The 21,499-nt window shown below is 40.8% G+C and overlaps 1 protein-coding gene and 1 long non-coding RNA gene across 5 annotated transcripts in view; both read right to left on the reverse strand.

Annotated features, from left to right (window-relative positions):
* The window catches only part of shaker (Potassium voltage-gated channel protein Shaker), a 175,296-nt gene extending 161,580 nt beyond the window's left edge, over nt 1-13,716 (reverse strand). The window contains exon 1 of one of the 3 annotated variants that reach the window (XM_064698841.1): nt 13,142-13,716. In XM_064698841.1, coding sequence (XP_064554911.1) covers nt 13,142-13,287 — 146 coding nt within the window. In that variant the 5' untranslated portion in view covers nt 13,288-13,716. The remainder of the gene's footprint in view (nt 1-13,141) is intronic. The other 2 variants (XM_064698842.1, XM_064698849.1) reach the window with 2 other exon arrangements.
* Nucleotides 13,717-13,936: 220 nt separating this feature from the next.
* LOC135440006 (uncharacterized) overlaps nt 13,937-21,499 on the reverse strand; it is a 43,136-nt gene continuing 35,573 nt past the window's right edge. For both annotated transcript variants that reach the window (XR_010438222.1, XR_010438221.1), the window contains exon 3: nt 13,937-14,680. This is a non-coding gene — a long non-coding RNA (uncharacterized LOC135440006). The remainder of the gene's footprint in view (nt 14,681-21,499) is intronic.

Raw genomic sequence — 21,499 nt, forward strand, 5'->3', positions numbered from 1 at the left:
TGTCGGACAGCCATTTGTAAGGATAATGCGCCGTTGTCAAATTGCCAAAAGTCTGCAGTACATCGAGAGGGGGAAAGGGGGTGGGTGGGTCAGCGGGTGATGTGTTCCGGACTTGGAAACAGCTGTTTAGCGCTTAAGCGTATTTGGCAGTTGCTTTCATTTGGCTTTCACTTTGGCTCTCCATTTTCATGCTTCACTGCTCACAGCTGACCGAGCGACTGACCTACCCGCCCCCCCCCCCCCCCCCTCCCCTTCAACCATAACCCACCGCCTTCAGCTTGCCAAGCAGTTGACGCAAACCTGACCCAACCTTTGGCAACAGTTTGGCTGGCTTCTTCCTCCATTTTCATGGTCAAGTGCAGCGTTTGACAGGTCCGAGTTAACATTTTAATCAAAATGCAACATTTAATTGGAAATTTGCATTTTACGCCCTGCATTTTTTAAGGGGGTTCGATATTTTTGTGCTATTAATTGTAATTGGCAGAGGGGGGCATATCCGAGTCCGTGTGCATAAATCAGACTGAAATACATTTTTGATATTGCCATCTGCCACTCTGAGTTAACGCGACAAAAAATTGAGACTAGAAACCTTATCTTACTTTTCTCTTATGTCATACGTAGTACGTAGTATTATAATAATAGAAGAAAACATCTCCGGCTTCGTAAGAAATATATATTCTTGATCAGCATCAATAGCCGAGTTGGTCTATTCGTCTATCCGTCTGTCTGTTTTTATGCGAAATAGTCTCTCAGCTTTGAAGCTTTCCGTCTTTCTGTTGCAGACAGTACATACATATGTTGGAACCGGTCAGATCGGATCACTAAATCATATAGCTGCCATAGGAACAATCGGTCGAACAGAATGTTCCTGTAGGAACAACTTTTTTCTTTATCAAGATATCTCTTACCATTTCTCTTAAGCCATGCAGCTTCTATATTTGCCAAGTCTTATCAAAATCGCACCACTATATTATGTACCTCTATGGGAAAAATCGATCGCCAAATGATTTTTGATATGGCAAAATATTCTGTTTTCCAAGCTATTTTCATCAAGCCCTTTCTCTTTTCTAATATCGATATAAATCGATTTTGTGAAATGGTTTTTTAAGCATAACTCGAGAATTATCACTGCTAAATGCACCAAACTTGGTACAGATTATAGATATATACAGATTACATATTATTCACTTTTTGGAAACTTGCCCAGACTGCACCCAAAATTAAAAACATTTGCACATTCAAAGGTAGAGCATTGGAATTTGGTATATACACACTTCACACACTGAAGTTTTCATAAAGATTAATCAATAAGCAACAGAGTTATGCAAGACTACATTTCCCCTGGTTTGGGGCTGGGGTAAGAAGAAGCACAGGTGCGCAGCAAATGTGTGTGATGGTAGTTGTGAGTGAGTGAGTGTGTATGTGTGTGTGTATGTACATACAAAAGGAAGTTAGAGTGTCTGTAACGGCAACTCGTCGCTGGGTACAGGGTATCTGTAGTCAGGCCCTCGCGACATTTCCGTTTAACATAAACAATTTCTGCGCGTGTGTGTGTGTGTCTGCAGCTCATTGGACCATAAAAAACCAATACAATTTCATGGATTTGCACACTCCTTTCCAGCATCCACCCTCTCCGCCCGCTCCACCTCAGGGCAATAAATGCCATGCAAACAACGATAGCAATTACAATTGAAACAACAACAAACAACCGCTCGGAGTGCCAATAATCATGGCAAAATATGCCGAGCCGTCGATGCGTTAAATTATTTCTGGTAATAAACTGAAATTGGGCGGCAATAGGCTGGGCGTGGCCTGCCCAATCCACCCACACGCTTGTCCAAACAGAGCCAAGCAACAGCAAATACATAACACACGTATGTTGGCCATCAAGTGAAAGCAGAAACGCATTTATTTACACAATTTAATTTTAAATTAAACTAACAAACGTCGAGCTGCAAACATTGAAGGTATTCCCTATACAAATTGGTTTAACGATTAATAAGAATGATGGAAGTTTATAGTATAATGAGGATTTCTGCTGACATAAAATGGGTTTAAGATAGAAATTCAATTAAAATAAAAAACTCCAAAATACAAAATTTAAACTAACAAACGTCGAGCTGCAAACATTGAAGGTATTCCCTATACAAATTGGTTTAACGATTAATAAAAATGATGGAAGTTTTTAGTATAATGAGGATTTCTGCTGACATAAAATGGGTTCAAGATAGAAATTCAATTAAAATAAAAAACTCCAAAATACAAGATTTAAACAAAAAATCAAAAAATTTGTAAGAAATGTCAACATGTTAAATGCATAAATATTCTGTGGACATTCTACAGAGTCAATTGCATTTAGTTATGGAAAATAATATCAACATATTTTTTGATATCTTAAAAACTCAAAAATTTGTTTAAAACCCTATTTCAAATATTTCTATATTAATAAAATATTAAATGCATAGATTCATTAAATCAAATAGAGTAGATTTTCGTTTTTGCTGTAATTATATTGCATATCGAATAAAAATTATTATTATAATGAATAATTATTAAAGGCATTCCTTGCGTACGGACGGATTTTGTTCTTCCGAAACATGAAACTCGTCAAGTTATGTATACTTTTTTCTAAATCTTCAATATTCAGAGAGTGCTTAGAAATTTATTTGCATTTTCTTATACGCTTGCAGAGGGTATTATAATTATGTCATGATCAGCCGGATCGCACGACAATATTATATAGCTGCTATAGGGACGAATGGTCGAAAAGTTGGTTCTGATATGAAAACCTTTTTTTATATTAAAAACGCGATCTATTAAAATTGATCCTCATATATATGCGAAATCTTATCAATATCGGACCTCTATATCATATAGCTGCTGTAGGAAAGATCGGTGAAAAATATTCTCGTTTTGAACTAATTAATTTACTCTAAGCTACAAAGAGTAAAGATTACGTTCTTCGATAATTTTTAATATCGAATAAAAACCAAAATATAACTATAATAATTACAATTGTAATTAATAACTATTAATAAATATTTATCAAAGGCATTCCTTGAATGCATTTTGTTTCTTCAGAATTATGATACACGATAAAATCTGCCAGGCATTTATTTCATATTGGAATAATACGAATAAAATCCTTGTGACATTTGCCCATTGTGATTTGCTTCTTTGTCGTCAACTGTTTTGCCCAATTTCGATTGAGATCACGACGCAAAGTCATCTGATTGATTGCTTGATTATGGGTGTGGGCGACTATCGCATAGGGCTTCTCTCTCTCTCTCTCTCTCTCACTCTCTCTCTTTCATTCTCGGTGTGCATTTGAATGGCTGGTCTCAGCTGCCAAGCCCACACCATTGTTGGCTGCATTTAAGCATCCACCTTCTTGGGGCTCATCTCAATTGCCGGGCGTTGTGTTCGCCATCCACATGGTGCCGCATTGTGTGGCAGACAATGGTGCAAGTTGCCGCTGCTGCTGCTGCTGCTGCTGTTGCGTGCCACAAACAAAAGCTGCACAATGCTCCACAACAACAACAACAGTAGTAGCAGCAATTGTCCTGCCTCAAAATAAACACACACACACACACACAACTACAAAAAACAAGAGTAGGCGGCACACACAGCCATATTCGCATTCAGCACACGGCCAAGTGCAGCCCCGCCCCCAACAAGGGCCAAAAAAAAAAAACAAAAAAAAATGTGTGTGATAGTGCTTGGCAGCTTGGGAGAAAGGGCGGGCCAGGGCGCAGTAGGCGTGGCAGTCGGCAGCTGCTGCCTTTCATTGTCGCTTTTAAATGCGTTAATTGAGTGCTGCCAATTTTTTTCTCTTGCCTCGTTGTTGTTTTTTGCTCCACTCGTTTTTTGCGCTCATCCATTTCCCTTAGTCGCATCTCGAAATCAAAGTCAAATGTTCAGCTGCTGCTGCTTTGTTATTTGGTTTGTTTTTTTTGGTTTTTGTTTTTTGTTTTTTTTTTATGGCTGCGCCAATTGAAATGTCAGCCAAAATTGTTGGCCAAGTTGTCGTTTTCTCATACCCTGTGCAAAGTGGCATATGCTACAGTTGGATTTCTTTAGCATAATATAGCATGAGGATATGTACATACATATGTGCCTTGTCGTTGGTTCGGTTTGAGTTTTGTTTAAGCTTCGGCTCGTACAGTTAGTCTGGTAGCAGAAGAAGCTTCTTCTTGTGCCGAGAGTGTGCACCAAATGAAGTTTGCAAAATTTGAACTCGAATTGGGTGACAAGCTGTGGTCAAAGTTTGTTGGAAAAACATTTACAAGGCAGCCATAAAAGTGTGCTTGGCGCCAAAAGGAGAGGTCGCTGGTTCAAACGCAGCAGCAAAAAAAGGGCAAAATTATAAATGCACGCACACAAACAGATGGGAAATAAAGGCTAGTATATACATAGATGCAGTATAATCTTAGATTAAAAACCTAGTTAGTTGCTTGAGAAGTTAGATTGGTAAAAAATATGCTCTCTTTCCAGTTGAAAAGCTTGAAAAGATCAACTCATTGAGTTCCTGCCGGTTTCCAGCTCGAATACTATTGGCACTGCATCTATTAGATGACTTTTTATTAAGTACTTTATTGCATGGAAAACAATCAAAATATGAACTAAAAAAACGTTTTCTATCAATTTTCCACATTTATTATAAAAAATAGTCAAGCAAATACTATTCCAAAAACTGATTAATAATAGGAAGCTGTAAACATTTTCGGTGATTCGGAGCAATGCCCCGCCTGAACGTAAGTTCAAGAGCCTGGTTTTCGTCATCTTTAAGCCCTTGGTTCATTTCAATGCTAACTTGGACTAAACTTGGAAGCTTTTTATCAGGCAGTCCGTGACACAATTGCATCGAATCAAGTTTTTTATGCGCATACATTTATTTAAAGAGCCGCATTTCATATTTCTGCAAAAGAACAGTGCTTTATAGGGTAGCTTGTAGTCGTGCACTCTTGTCTGAGCGCACTTTTCTTCTTGTTGCGTTGACATTTTCAATCGTTTCGCACTGACACTTTGCGTTTTTATGACCATCATTAAAATGCCAAATGACCAGCTGACACACACACCAACCCACCCACCCGCTCGACACCCCACGACACCCCCTCGGCAGGCGCGCCCCCTCGCAGCGACCACTGATCCCACTAGTCAGCACCGCGTGGCTGTTCGCTTTGGTGCACTTCAGTGGACGCCCCTCGGCGCGTTTTATGGCCATTGAGGCGCTTATGCGCTCATTAATTTCGCTTGAGCGAAGTTCAATGGAACTTCAGCCCCCGCGCCGGCAGCCAGGACAACTCCACGTTTCTATGTTTCTATCGCCCGGCCCCGGAGCAGATAAAGCCTTGCAAATTTTGAACCAGGCAAATGAAAAATGATTTGCCCGGCCCTAAACAAATGTGGCCCAAACGAGCCGCTAACTTGCCAACTTGCAACAGACGCGAGCGCCGATAAGCACAGCACGCGGCTGGGGCGAGAGAGAGAGAGAGAGAGGGAGAGGCAGTAGGCCCCAGTTAGACAGAGGGAAAGAGAGAGAGAGAGAGTAGGAGAGAGCAGTGCAGGCAGTTGCCTAACAAATGACCGCAATTAGACAACTAAAAATGCTTGGTAACAGCTCTGCAACTGGGAATGTAAATGGCCCAAAGCTGGCCACAGCACGAAACATCATTTAATAAAGCTAAAATCCAGCCACCCAACCCAACCCACACACACACACACACACACACGCACACACACCTATGCCGCCTAACATACCGTAGGTTCGTATGGCATCGAAGTGGGTGCAACATTTATTAAGTTCCTGCCCCGTGTGGCAACAATGAAACAGTTTTGTATCCACAAATACCCGATTCCGTACGCCAAGCTTCCAGTTCCGAGCTGCGAATGGAGAAGAGCTCAAGCCTGGATTTTACTCAATCAGAATTGAATATGAAGAGGACTTTAATTTGCATGTTAAATGATTTACATAAGAAATCCGAGCAGATGGAATATACTGTCCGGAATGTACCGCTTTTCTACTAGGTATCCATTGCAAATCTATTGAAGATTTCCGCGTCGTGTATCTGTCATGTATCTATAGAAGATTTCTGTCGTAATATATCGTGTATCTGTCATGTATATAAAATATATTGAAGATTTCTGTCGTATCGTGTGTCTATCGAGAATTTATCGCAACTTTATCGCGTGCCTGTCCATCGCGAATCTATTGCAGTTCTATCACAGCGTATTTAGCTCTATAACCGAACTTGCGTGGATCTATTACAATTCCATAAGGTATCCATATCCATTGTATCTATTGAAGATTTCTGTCGTTTCGTTTATTTATTGCCAATTTATAACGAATTTGTCGTAAATTTATCGCTTGCTCATCTATCACAGCTCTTTGGCGGATCTAAATCTAAATCTAAATCGAACTTTATTGCATTTCTTTTAAGTATCCATCGCGAGTCCATTGTAGATTTCTGTATCATCTATCTATTGAAGATTTCTGTCGTAACGTATCGTGTCTCTATCGCGAACTTATCGAGTATCTATCGGGAAATCATCTCGAACTTATCGCGTTCATATCAATCGCAAATTTATTAGGTATCTGTGGCGAATCATTGTAGGTTTCTGTTGTATCGTGTTTCAATCGCGAATTTAGCCCGGACTTATCATGATTCTATCGCGAACTTATCGCGAACTTATCGCGGATTTATCGCGTGTATATCTACCGCTAATCTCGTTTATATCTATCACAGCTCTTTGACGCATCCAAATTTATTGCCGAACTATCGCAGATATATTGCCTACCCAATGCAGTTCTTTCGCTGAGCTATCGAGCATCGATTGCAGACTTTCTGTTCTATCTATTTTAAATTCATACGGCAGTCATTCGCACTCAGAGCGAGGATTGACACTGAAACAAGATGATTTCGCACAAAACAGAAAACAAAACAGCTAATACAAACTTTGAATAACCTTTAAAACAGATTACAAAGAATATTCGCTACTTTAATTTTCCATATTTATAAAAAACTAGGCAAGTTAAGGCAATTCTAAAAGCTGATTCATAATACAATAAAAAATAAAGTATATAAAAAACTGTGAACCTTTTCGATGGTTCGCTTCACGGTTCACAGCGATGCCTCACCTGGAGGTGTGTTGCAAGAAATTACTTTTTATATATATATAGTGCTAAGAACTTGGTATATATTTCTTAGGCGAGCGAAACATATTAATCAAATAACAAGTAAGAGGTTCTAGTCGGAGCTCCCGACTAGGGGATACCCTGAACCCTCTTCTTCCAACAGGCGATAGGTATAAAATGATAGATACTTGATATATATATATACTATTTTAGAAGCTACATGTCAAGTTTGGTGACTCTAGCTCATATTATTTGCCGAAATTGCTCAAAAAGCAGGATTTCGATATCGATTTTTATTGATTACTTGGAAACGGGGCAAGTTATCGAATATCGGAAACAAACTCGATCCGCGCGGGCACTAGGAGAACCTACAGCTAAATTTCAAGCCTCTAGCTCTTGTAGGTTCTGAGATCCTTGCATACATACGGACAGACGGACGGACGGACGGACGGACAGACGGACGGACGGACGGACAGACGGACGGACATGGCTAGATCGACTCGGCTATTGATGCTGATCAAGAAAATATATATACTTTATGGGGTCGGAGATGCTTCCTTCTGCCTGTTACATACATTTGCACAAATACATTATACCCTGTTTACCCATTTTTAATGGGTTCAGAGTATAAAAAGAAACTATTAAAAAAAGCTCCGGGAAATGCCAAACCTAAAGCCAGCCAACACCCAAAGCTAATGTTTTTCAAAATACTAAATAGGTCAGCAAGTGCCAAGCTTCACTTGGATGCTCTTGCCTCATGCTTTCTTAAGACAAACACTCTCCAGGCATTAAAGTCAATTAAATTATGTGGCTAAGCAGGACGCAGCTGTGGCAACTGCAGCCATGTGTTGCCACACAGCTTGAAGTTGCAAGAGGGGATAGGAAAAAAGAAAAACAAATTAAAATCAGCAAATGCGGCAATGCAGCTGCTGTTGTGTCTGTTGTACTAAACAGCAGAAAGCTGCTTTACAAGTGAATGAGTATTCATTAGACACACCGATTGCTGATGTTGCACACACACCAACACACACACACACTCAGAGAGATGCAACAGCAACAGCGGCAACAATTGCAGCCCGACGACAGCAACATGGTAAATGGGCCAAGAGTTTTTGGTTGCAGCAAATCAGTCAGTCAGCGAGTCGTTTAGTTGTTGTGTAAGTAAATGCCCTTTCACACCACACACACGATAACACACACACACACAGACAGACGCACATACACACCTTGGAGCCCCTCCAACCGCCAACTAATGATTGGGCACAAAAGCTGCGAACATTTCAATTTCAATGCAAAATAGTTGACTGAGTGTTGACTGTGAGATGTGTGTGTGTGTGTGCCTGTGTGTGTATCCTGTGTATGCGTGTGTGTGTGTGTTTGTGTGTGTGTGTGCTAGGCATTCTGTGAGCAAAGTATTTCGTAGCGATGGCGTTAAATATTACAGCTCCGTCAGTTTCTTCTGCTTGCTGCTGCTGTCTGCCACATCCATTGGGCGACCCTTTGCATAAATAACGCCATTCACACTCACACATATCCACACACACACACATGCGTATACAAACGCACAACTACACATGAGAGGCTTATAAAATATTCATATGCACATGCCAGCCCCATGGCGTTAAAGCTCTCAACACACACGCAGAAAGAAGGGAGAAAAGCGAGAGAGGGAAAGAGTGTGATAGAGAGAAAGACAGAGGGAAGGTGACGACACACACACACACACACACAGTCACACACTCAAGCAAAGCAAAGCAACGCCCAAACAAATGGAAAAAGTTTTCGTGCACAATTCTATAAATTCCAAGTTTACCTGCAAACATGCCACACGTGGCCAATGAAGGAATGTAACAAAACTTATGCAAATTTCGAAATGTTCAACTGTTGCACACCTACACACAATAACAACAAATGCACACGCACGCACGCACACACGCACACACACACGCGCGCACTCCAAATTGCGTTGCCTACTTTGAGGCGCGCATTTCAATTGGCTGCGCCCCGCATATCTCTCGGCGACAGTGTTGCCAGCTGTCGCTAAAAGGTAACTACATCTAATGCCAAAACTAGCTAAAAATAGCCGAATTCAATTAGCAAAGTCTTGCATATGCCAAAAAGGCAAAGTGCTGCCAACCCTTGCGCCGTTTTCCTTCAAGCAGCTGGCAAGGTTAATTAGCTTGTGCATCCAAAACTAGTCTTGTTTTTTCCATTTACACAGCTTTATTAATATCAATTTTGCATTTTAAATGGATTTGCAGTTGATGTTTTTGTAAATTCAGTGCAAACATTTTATTTACCTCAGCTAAATTCCGCTCGCAAGTGTGAAAAATGCGCGGAAAACGGCTCTAAACAAAAGGGCTAGATTTCAATTTTACACCAGCAGAAATTGAATGTTTAATTGATGTCTAGGACTTGAAACAGCAAACGTGTACCGAGCAAGGCCGGGCAATAGCAGTTATCAACCATTCACATATGAGGACAACCAGCTGGCAAGAGATCTCGCGGGTAGATGTGCAGTCAGGAGGCTCCAACGAAAACCGTTTATGGAGGAGTAGCTGGAGAGTTTCCCGGCATTATTCGTGTAGATCCGTGATAGACCCTGGCGAACCCAACCAGGCTGGACAAAGCTTCATCTTACCTAACATTGTTGTCAAGCAAATGCATTTTTTTTAGCATCCAATAAATGTTAGGCAATAAATTTAACATGATGAGCGCCAAATCTCAAAAAAAAATAGCTATATAATTGTTTAAAAAAGCCAAAGTTGCAGGCTTTTGCAAATCTCAACAATTTCCAGCCAAATGTAGCTAGAGAAAAGCTGCACGGAAGCAGCTCAAGTCGGCTTCGGGCACCGTGTGCCATGTGCTTTAAGTGGTCGCCACGGTCGCCGATCTCCTGCCCATGCCCAAAGAGAAGGCGAATCCTGGCCCGTGGGGCAGGCAGCGGGCAACGGGCAACGGGGCATCAACCCTTTTATGTCAGCCTCTTCTGACCTTCGGTGTGCTTATGCATAAAATGTGCCCATTGTCATTCGTTGTTTTGTTGTTGTTGCCCCAACACGTTTGCCCCCTCAGCCTGTTTAAGTTTGGGGCACCACAAAATTATGACCAAATGATAAATGCATGCAATATTTTGCGCTTTACTTTATACAAAGCGGAACCAATTATGCAATCGTGTGCAGACTCCCCATTTATTTATTGAGCATCATCCGTAAATGTTTTTTTTTTCCACACTCTTTCGCTTACATTGACATATCTATAACGCACTCATTTGATTTTTCAATCTGTTTTGCATTTCCTCTTATGCCTCAGCTTTAAGCCTCAACATTGTCCACTTTTCCATTTCCTCTTTGTGCGATATTCGTAAGTGTTTTGCTGGCAGCGCACAGCCTCAACACGCTTGAGCACAGCCCACGGAACAGAACCCAAAAGTATTGAGCTGGGACTCTAGCATTTAGTTGAATTCAATCTGAGGGTTCCCGCAACCCACAAATGCCCTGTTCCATTTGAATGGAATCAGGTTAATGTGCCTGCTGTTGCTTTACTATGCGATGGAATGGCACGACACATTTATTATCCTTTTTTATATTTCAAGTGCTGTTATGTCTATAAATTTGTATACCCTACAGTTGATGGGCCTGGGCCTATCTGATTGGCACAACAGGAAATGGAACACGCGTGGGAGGAGCAATACTGACTGTTCATTTCTTCACTTGAGGTACGAATGGAAAGGAACATTGTCAAGAAGAGGTAGAAGAACAAAAGGTTTGCAAGTTAGTTAAGCTGCGTTTTTATGCGTTCGCAGAGAATATTACAATCTGGTCAAGATATAATGCATATCTCTATATGGAAAACGGTTTGTCCTGACTGACTGCCCGATTGACTGACTGACTGCCTGATTGACCGACTGACTGATTGGTTAACAACGCATAGCCCAAACTGTAAGATTCCACCCGCGAGTGTGAAAAAACCGCTAATAACGTTTATATGAAACTTTTTATTTACCATCCAATCGGTCCCAAACTAATCTTCAAAGATCTTTGTTCAAATTCATATTAGGGGATTTTCACACTTTTCGAAGAATGCATTCCTCCTTATTTATTTCCAAAGATCTATACGAAAAATCAATTGAGACGTGTTTCACACATTTTGCAGAATTAAGGCTTCCTCTGTGGAAAATGCGATTCAAAGGAAGGTTTTCAGACTTATTTGTATTAATTTATATATCATGCGACTCCTGGAGGCAGAGTATTTAATGTTCGGCGTGCCGTAGCTAGCCAATCCTTCTGGTTAACATTAAATATTGAGCGCAATAAGCGAACGTTGAGCGTTGCATAGTGCGCCATTTGGCATGCCGTTGTGTGTGGGCGTTGCAATGGGGGGCGTGGCATGATGGCAGCTTGTTATTGCATGCAACATGGAAATGGAAATGGATTGCAGCAACAAGCTGCATGTGTGTAAATCCATTTATGCTTCAGCGCATTTATAGCCAATTTTAAAAGCCCAAAGAGCCGCACCGACAGACGTCCGCTGCCTGGGTGGGTGTGGCAGTGGGTGTGGCAGTGGTGTAGTGGTGCAGTGCTGCGGCGGTGCAACCAGGTGGCAGGACGATTCCGTTGATTTGTGTGTGCGGCATGCGAATGCACCCGAGCGCAGTCACAATTCAATACACTGCAGCTTGTTTGGGCCGCAAGTCCACATCACATTTCATTTGCAATCCATGCCGTGTCCAAGTGCGAAGCAGAAAGGGGCTACGGGGGAGGGGCAAAGGGGATGGCAACTGCAGATTGGCCATTTAATTGCGCAATTGCCTCATGTTTTACGAGTACCCAGAGCGCTCAAAGCACACGTTCGTATGCATATTCATGCCACAAGACACAATGTTGCATACTTCCGGGCGTAAGCAGTGCCCCGGTTGCGCGTGCCTGCACGTAAAAATATTCCCTTCCCCTCCCATCTTCAGCCACCCCCCCCCCCCCTCCGCCCGCTCAACCCACTCAACTCACCAACGGAATCGCTGAGCGAACGTCCAGCTATGCGAAATGTTGCGGAAGGGGGGTGGGGTTGGCATAGAGTTGCAAATGCCAGGCATATTTCAGTATATGTAAATTTAGAATTAAGACATGGCGGGCGGCCACTAGAGAAAACATTTGTCATTCGTTAGTCATGCAACGTCGAGCTTTGATTTTCGTTTCCCTTTTCCGCAAATGATATTTTCCCTTTTCTAAATAAGCTAGACAACTATTTATATATTTACACAGTTATTTACATGTCACAAGTAGAGCGAGCCTGTAAGAGTGACAGGGAAAGAGAGAAAGGGAGCGAGAGAGGAAGCTCTTTGATATTTTTTCTTTTGCTCCTACTGCTCTTATCCTCAATCTTTGCTGTTTGTTCCCCTCTCTTTTTATTATCTCTATCTCTTTCTCTCTCTCATCTCTATCTGCATCTGTATCTATTTGTATATGAGCCTGTATCTGTATATGTATATGTATCTGCGTCTATGTCACTATCTCCAGCTCCATCTCCATCTCTATCTCTATCTCTTTCCAAATCTATCTCTATCTCTCTGTCTCTCCCTCTCTCTCTCTCTCTCTCTCTCGCCCTCGCTCTTCGTATCTTTCTCTATCCCGAGTCCCACTCTCTCTTTCTATGTATATAATGTACATATTTCTATTTCTCTCTCGCTCTGTTCTTCTCTTTCATTGTGTATCTCTCTCCAACTCTCGCGTTCTGTCTCACTTTCCCTCTTTCTTTTTTTGCCACCCCATCTCTCTCTCCTTTTTTACAACACTGAGGTTCTTTTAATCATTTCTGTCTTGGAAATCGTTTTGAAAATCGATTAATTATCGATGCGCAAATAATTCTCAACTTGCTGGGCGCATACGCTTATTAAATGGTTAAAGATATATCAAGTTCATGGTTCAAGCGCTCGACTGTAGTACGACTTTAAATGCATATTATTTTTTATGTCATTCGACAACAAATCGATAAATGTTAAAAACTTACTGATTCAAATTCCGCTCGTTGGAGCCGCTCTGGCTTTGCACATTGTCCGTGTGCCGGCGCTCCTTGTGCACGATGCCCATCAGTTTCATCCATGGATTGTTTTGGGAGCCATGGCCTCCCATGCCGCCACTCTGCCACATGGTCATCTTGGCGGCTTAGATGTGGCAGTGGCAGCTTATCCAAAACGCGCCACTTGCTTAGAAACCTGATGTACTTGAACGCGACGATAATTGCATAGATTAACGTTGGCTTCCCTTATCTTTCTGATAGTGTTTTATAGTAATTTTCTTGCAGTTGCAGTGTTGTAAGCGACGCGAAGTTCAGAGGGAGAGCAGGCCAAAGCTAAGCCGTTTTGTTGCTGCGGTTGCTGCGGTTGCTGGCAGCAGCATCAAAATTTCTGTTGCATACTTTCAGGAGGCGCTCATAATTGCATAGCCCTTAAAATTTGATATCTTGGATGGAATTCAACTCCGAGTTTATTGTGGTTTAACTGTTCTTCTTGTTGTGGCCGGGCTAATGTAATCGTTACAATTTGTTGCTTGTTGTTGTTGTTGTTGTTGTTGTGGGCGGCTGGCGTTGCGTTCTGCGTTCTTGGCGTGTGTTTGCTGCTGCTTCTTCTAGCTGCTGTTTTTCTTCGAATTTTCCCAACTTATGCTAATTGCCTTTTCTGAATTTATGTGGATTTTCTTACAGCATTTCAAGTTTTGCGGCTTTTTGGTCATTAACTTTTTTTTTTTTTTTGTTTTTTTTGGCTCGATTTGTGTTTTCTTTTCTTTTCTTTTTTGTTTTGTTTGGTTTTTGTTTATTTAAAGCTTTTTGTTAAGATGCAATCTTGGGTTTTTTGTTCTTTTAGAATTGCAATTTGACCGTGTTTTTTTCTTGGGTCTTATTTAGTTTGGAGTTTTTTTTTTGCATAATGTCTAAAATTAAGAATCACAATGGCGTAAATTGGTTTAAATTCAATTGAAATAAGTTTATCATATTTTGTAATTTACTATGTCAATTTCTTTTTTTTTTAACTATTAATTAATTAATTTTCATGTTGTTAACCATTTAATGCTAATTATTGTTAAGTGTTCTTGTGTTGTTGCTGTTCGTCTTCTAATAAAACATAAGTTGCGCGTAAACAATTCAGTTAATCGTAATTATCCTTTATTTGTTTTTTGAGCTATTAATTATTATTGCCTTGCTGTAATTTGTTGTATATTTGCTTGTTAATTATTTGTTATTGTTAATTATTTTAATTTGTATTTTTCATATGTCTCTAGCTAAATTGTGGCTGGCTTAGGTTTGCTTTGGTTTTGGTTTTAATTATTATTATTATTATTATTAATATTAATATTATTATTTTATGTTCTTGTTGTTGCTTATTCTTTTGAGTATTTATCTAAAAAATTATTAAATATTCGCAACTTAGTTGACCCTGCACCTTGTTGTTATTTTATTTGTTTTTATCATTGCTGTTGCTTTCAAAGTATTCCTTTAATTTTCTCTCCTTTGTTTTGGCGATATGAATATGATATCCGGCATATGCAGCAGCTGGAAAAGAACACAAATGCAGCAAAATTAAATGTTTGACAAAGCAAAATGGGTTGAGCATTAAGTTTATAGTTAACTACCTAGTTCGAGGTCATGCTTATATTTTCATCTCCGCATCCCACAAACATTTGATTGAACAAGTCTGAGTGAGCTAGTCGGCAGTATACGATTCAGAGATACCCTGAACCCTTCTATGCATGGGTGCATACATAGGTAAGTACATATGTACTCACACATGCTGTGCTTCTTCTACTCTCAGCCCCATACTATGCATGCGAAATGAATGCCTGATTAGCTCAGTTTTTAATTGTCTGATCTTTATACAACTTTCAGGGCATAGTTATAGCAATCAAATGAGTCGGTCTACTATATCATATATAAACTATTTACATGCTAAAAACTCTCAATATATTCATTTTAATTTTTGAGATCTGATTCAGATATGCCCAAAGGCGCCTCCATTACACCAACGTTCACAATTGTATAAGCAGTTGTCAAACTAAACTGACAGTTTCATCAGCAAGAAAAATATAATGGCAGTAGATGACAGAATGAAGCATTAAGGAATCAAGCCAAGGCGGAGTGGGTTGTCAATGTTGCAACGGCCAAAAGCAGAATCTGACAGCAGCTGGGACCAAGGAATAGTCGCTTTGTGAGTGGCAGACGGAGCAGATGTGTGTGTGTGTGTGTGTGTGTGTATATGTGTCTCGTTATGTGAGTATGTCTGTGTGTGTGTGTGTGTGCATGTGAACATTTGCAGTGCCATCATTGTCGCAATAAGCACATTAAGAGTTCATTCTTCCAAAAAAGAATAAGAACAAGCGTGCTCTAAGCGGGAATGACCGACTATGAGTTACCCTAGGCCCATTCAGCTTTCACACACCCTCATTCTAGCTTTCACACACACACACACGCAGAGTTTTTTGTCTCTCAAAAAAATAACAAGTACAAGCTAGCCGGGTATGCTCGACTATGACATACCCTACGCGCTGTGCCTTGCTACTCTTACAAACATTCTAGCTTCCATACAGAGTTCTTCCTACCAAAAAAGAACGAGGCCAATCATGCTCTAGACGGGTATGCCCGAATATGAGTTACCCTAAGCCCACACATAACTTTAAGATGCGACTGTGCTTCTTGTACCCTCAGCCCGAGAAGATTGGAAATAGATTATTTTTTCATCCGATACCAATTAAATTTGCTAGACTTATGTTAAATATGCCACCAAACCCAAGACTTAACCTTCAAAAATTCAGTTTTTCAAATTTGCGGGCAACGGAGAGTCAATTTCTGGATCGATGTGCACTTTACGAGTATATCGAGCTCTTATATGTACCGAAATATAGGAAAATATAAAAATAAAAACTAATCGGCAAATCGATAAATATCGATTACGTTGAAACGGGACTAGCTATCGACCGAATTGAAAGTAGCCTGCGAACTTTGGTGCCCAGTCTTTAGCTCTCGACCCGCTCCACCTTTCACCTTGCCACCCATTTTCAGTTCGTGCAGGGTATAAAAAGCAGAAATGCGTTCTGAATGCTCAGCTTTTGGGCTGGGAGGTGTTCGGTTCGGTCTTGTTCCTTTGGACAGTCGGTTGCCCACAGTCTGAGACTACATAATTATAAAATCGGGCCAAGAGCTGGAAACGGGCAACGTCAACACTTGGCAGCACACACACACACACACACACACACACGCAAACACGCACAGCCAGCCGCATGCATATTAAAGTAAATTGACTGTAATTAATAATCGTTACACTTGTGTGAATCTGCCTCAGCGTGCGTGTGTGGTTGTGTGTGTGTGTGTGTGTGTGACTGCCGCTGGCAAGATGCCCGCTTAACTGGCTGGCAATTCTCCATGCCCGCAGCCGCAACAGCCGCATCAGCATCAGCCTCCGGCCTCCAGCCCGAAACATCTGGACAACCATGCGAGCAGCAATTTGTCAAGCAGCTGGCAAAAGAAAATAACACAGAGCACATGAATATCAAGAGCGAGAGTGTTCTAGTTGGGAGTGACCGACTGGCTGATACACTGCGCTCAGCTACGAGAAATGTGCTCAAAATGTGAGATATGCTTAGAAAGGCTGAGGGATATGCTGCAATATAAGGCTTTAATATTGATTCTTATCGATTTCGTACTAAGGAGCTGAGTTTTCAATAACTTGTGATAGCTAAGAGCCCAGCTCAAAATATATCCGACTACTCTCAGGAATAAATATGTTATCGATAACTTGTGATAATTCAAAGCTCAGTTCAGATTGTTGGCGAATCGATAGACCAAAATATCGCTAACTACTCCCAAGAATATTTGTGCGTATATTTCATTGACGTTGTGTGAGTTATCGATAGCTTGGGATAATTCAAAGCTCAAAAGTTGGCAAATCGATAGACCAAAATATCGCTAACTACTCCCAAAAATATTTGTGCGTATATTTCATTGACGTTGTGTGAGTTATCGATAGCTTGGGATAATTCAAAGCTCAGTTCAGATAGTTGGCAGACGAAAATATGCCTAACTACCGTTCACATGTTTGATCGTATTTGGGAAACGCCTCACAGGTTTTGTAAATTAGTCTATGTACTCGCTGTGAGTGTATCCAAAAAAGAGTACACGGAAATTGCAAATGAATTGGCTTCAGGCAACTGCAATGCTACAGCCTTAACCCGACAGCACTAAAAATGGAGAAATTCTTAAGAAATGGACTTTTTTTTAGGCAGTACAAGTAATGTGTGTACACATATAGCATAAATTGTGATACTCTCACAATGAGTTCGTAGACTAATTTACGAAGTCTGTGAGGCATTTATCAAATACAATTTATTAAATGCATATATCTATACAGATATCAAGAGGACGCTCCTTTTAACTAATCACGCACGCTAAAATGCATGCATCACGTACTCTCTCTCTCTCCCTCTCTCGCTCTTACGCTCTTACGCTCTCGTGAGCATATTCTTTTGCGATTCTTTTTTGTGTCGCATACCGAAACGTTTTAAATGCTGCGCTCAGCAAAGCAAGGCAAAATGCAAAGCGCTCGCGACTGAATGCTTTTAATTCGCTACGATAGATGCAAATTATTCACTATTGAAAGGAACATAAAGGAAAAAATAATCACACACACAACACGCAAGCATTGAAAAATACAAATTGAAAGTGGCTTTTATCGAGCACGCATTGCGCCAACTTGGGTTAAGCTACTTTTGAGCCACAGCTCAATTCAGTTGAGCTGAAACTGAAGCTGAAGCTCAACTGCTGCACAGGACAGGACAGGGCAGGGCAGGGCAGGGCAGGACAGGACAGGAGAGCACAGCGCAATCATATTGTATTCACAAAATTTTCGTCATATTGCAAAGTGCACTGGAGCGTGCCGCATTCAGTGAGAAGCTGCCACCACATCACATCACATCACAGCACATCAGACAACAGTACAACAGAACACATCGCATCGCATCGCATCACAAAACAGCAGAACGCAACTGAGCGGAGCAGATGTATCCATGACTGTAACTGCTGTTGCGCTTGTCCTTTGTCCTTTGTCGTTTGTCGTTTGTCCTTTGTCGTTTGTTTGCGTGTCGCCTGTCGGTTGTCGTCCGTCGCCAACGTTTCAGCTCAACGATCTGTCAACGTCAACGGTGCGTATGATAAATTTTTATTGTGCAGCAACGACGCTGCTGCCGCCGCAGCCACTAGTCAAGCAAACGCTTCAGCAGCTTGCGTCTTTGTGGCAGCAACAGCAATACATACACCCACACACACACACTGCAGTCGGGTTAGCTCTACTAGAAAATACCCTGAATCTAGCACTACAATTGTTCTATACGCATACGCGAAGCATCACACACACACACACGCAACGTACGCTCACTTTTTATAGAAAATGCATTCTTGATAAACTTCGGTACATATTGTCCGATTTTTTTTTAATTTTCAGGATTTACGTACTGTACACAAATGTGTGTAAGTATCAAAGCTCACGACTTTAACTTGCAAAATATGTTTTTTTTTTTTTTATCCAAACCATTTTGAGGGTTTCTGTTCTCGATCTGTATATACTTAACAGACCAAATTTGTGATCTCTAGCTCCTATAAGCCCCGAGATATGCCGCCAAAGTCGATATTTATCGATGGCGGGAAAACTCAGCGAATTATCGTTGGTTTTAAATAAGCCCGACCTTTTCTTGATACCCCAAATTGAAAATCTCAAGTCTCTAAATCATACATGGCACATTATAGATTATAGATGGATTAATCGAATTGGCTGTTGATGCTGATCGGAAATATGCATATACATATATATAAACATGTATATCATTTAATTTGCCTCCTTTCGCCTGTCTCATGCACTTGACCATAAGCAATATACCCCCCTAGATAGTGAGATCAGGGTATCACAAAATGAATTGAAATAAATAGCAGCGAGAAAAAGCAAAACTCGCTCAAGTGCGTGCCCAAAACGAAGCTAATTACGCATGCGGCTTTATCATTTATTGGCATGCCAACAGGATTTTTTCATGCACATATATATATATATATACAGCCCATATGCAGGGATGTCATATGTGTACGTAAATACATGTGTGTATATGTATGTGGACTGGGGGAGTTGGCAGCTGGCGCAGCTTTGTCACAGCTTACAGCGGGGATTATCCGCCGGCCGCAGCTTCATGGCCCGCAGCAGCCATATATTTTGTTAGGCACAGGGCCAGAGCAAGTCATGACCAACAACATAAACAACAATAGCAGCAACAAGAGCTACAATGGCACCTGCAACAGCAACAGCAACAGCAACAACAACAGCAGCTGCTCGGAATAAATCACATTTGCGCTGCAATTATTTTCAACTATACAAACTTTTGAGCATGTTGCATGATTTCAGCTACTCCACATTTTACAACACATTTTATTGTAATGGAAAATAAATGTTGCTATCACTTTATTGCAATTATTTCTCGTTGCCCAACACTTAACGCTGTTATCTGAAAAACATAAACTTAAAATTATTATAAAATGTTGCTTATATTCTAAGCATCAATGGTACTTAGTTATGTTTAAGCTCTTGTTAACATATGTGTGGACTTTAGCAGCAGCTTTTTTTGTTAACATAACTAACGAATGTTGTATTTCAGCATTCACTCATTAACAGCTGTTAAACTTAACATACACATTTTAGTAGTGTTTCTGTATTATTCAAACTTTAATTAATCCTTTCTTTCTATCTAACAGTTACTGCTGATGTTATTGTTAACATAAGCAGCACATGTTATTCAGCTGTACTTTACACTTAACAGCGCAGCGCCTGCGTTCAACTGCTAAATGTTTAACGTAAATGTTAACAAAAGAGCGCCATTTTTAGAGAAGCTTAAATGTGCCTTGGTTTTTACAAAGAGCAGCTGTAATGAGGAGCAGCTGGCAAAGGAATATCCGTAAAAATGGTTCTCGTTAAACAATTCCCAAGAATTCACAGCTTTATTTTCTTCATAAGGTTAACCAACTGTAAACGTTTATACCTTTTTCTGCGCAAAGCTATCATTAAATGGACTGTAAGCTTTTATTTGAAAGTATTTTTGCGCTTCGCATAAAACTGATGTTAATAATAATAATTGTTAATAATAGCACTAATTAATCTCCACTCTGCAGCGCAACCTGCGCATGCTGGCAAAAGTATTTCACAGCTGTTAAGCTGCTTTTGCTGTGAAACCTTCAAAGGAAAATACAGGAAAGAAACGGCTACTTTTGGCAAGCCGAAGTGTAAACGCCCTTCTAGACACTTGAAGCTCGCAAATTGGCGTGAGCAACAGATACGTTTGCCATATAAAAAGCTATTTTTTATATAGTAAGATTTTGCTAATAAGTTTTTCGTTTATGTTAAGAGCATAGTTCAACTTGAAAGTGCCTAGTTTAGTCAAGATAACTTGTGAACAGCACAAACAGTTGATCCTACTCAAAGGAACATATCGGGGCTGGAATAAAAAATAAAGGTTCCGTCCAGCAGTAGGACGAACCAACACCCAAACTGAGAGACAGGCAGACGCGACTCGCTTGTTGATACTGTATCAAGAGTATATAAATACTTTTGCGACAAAAATATAATACCCTCTGCTGGGACATAAGAAATTGCCACGGATATGATACTGGCAGCTGGCAGTTGACTTTGTCGCTGCTGCAATCGGTTGCTGTGGCAGACCCCAAAAGGCTGCACATTAAATTGATAAGCCGCGGAGGTTGCCTCCGCACGCGGCAATTAGCCGAGAAATGTGAAATGCGAGCTGGCAACGGGGCCCACTGATGAGCGGTAGAGGCTCTGACCTGCTATTTAAATTGCCAGGTAATTAGCCATCGTTGCCACCTGGCCGCCGCCTATGAGCTCCTCTTGGCCCCAGCCTGCTGCTGCTGGGAAAGTTTATGCTATCTGAAACGACAAACATGTGGGCGGTAGGGCAAGGGGCGAGCGAATGTCGGGCAAAAAGCTGGCACACAACAAAAAAAAAAAAGTTTAAATTAGGCGTAAAATAGCAAAACACGGAGCAGGACCTATGACAACGCCCGAATCAGAGTGCCGAAACCAGAGTTCGGGGCGGGTTCAGAGCGCAGACAAAGTTTTGTCACCGACTGGAGAATCGTGGAAAATCGCGGAAAATCGCGTGCATAGCACAAAACATTTATTCTGATTGAAACTTTTCGAAAGCAGACGCCCAATTAATCATCCTAGAAGAGTAATTAATTGCCTAGCACGTTACACTTTATCAAATTATTTCAAGCCCCATTTAAATGTGATTTATATGTATCTAGAAACAACATATTGAAAGTAAATTC

The sequence above is a fragment of the Drosophila montana genome, unplaced genomic scaffold (genome assembly GCF_035044405.1).
Source record: "Drosophila montana isolate Dmon_TW-CO22-7 unplaced genomic scaffold, ASM3504440v1 contig_786_1, whole genome shotgun sequence".
Classification (NCBI taxonomy): Eukaryota; Metazoa; Arthropoda; class Insecta; order Diptera; family Drosophilidae; genus Drosophila; species Drosophila montana.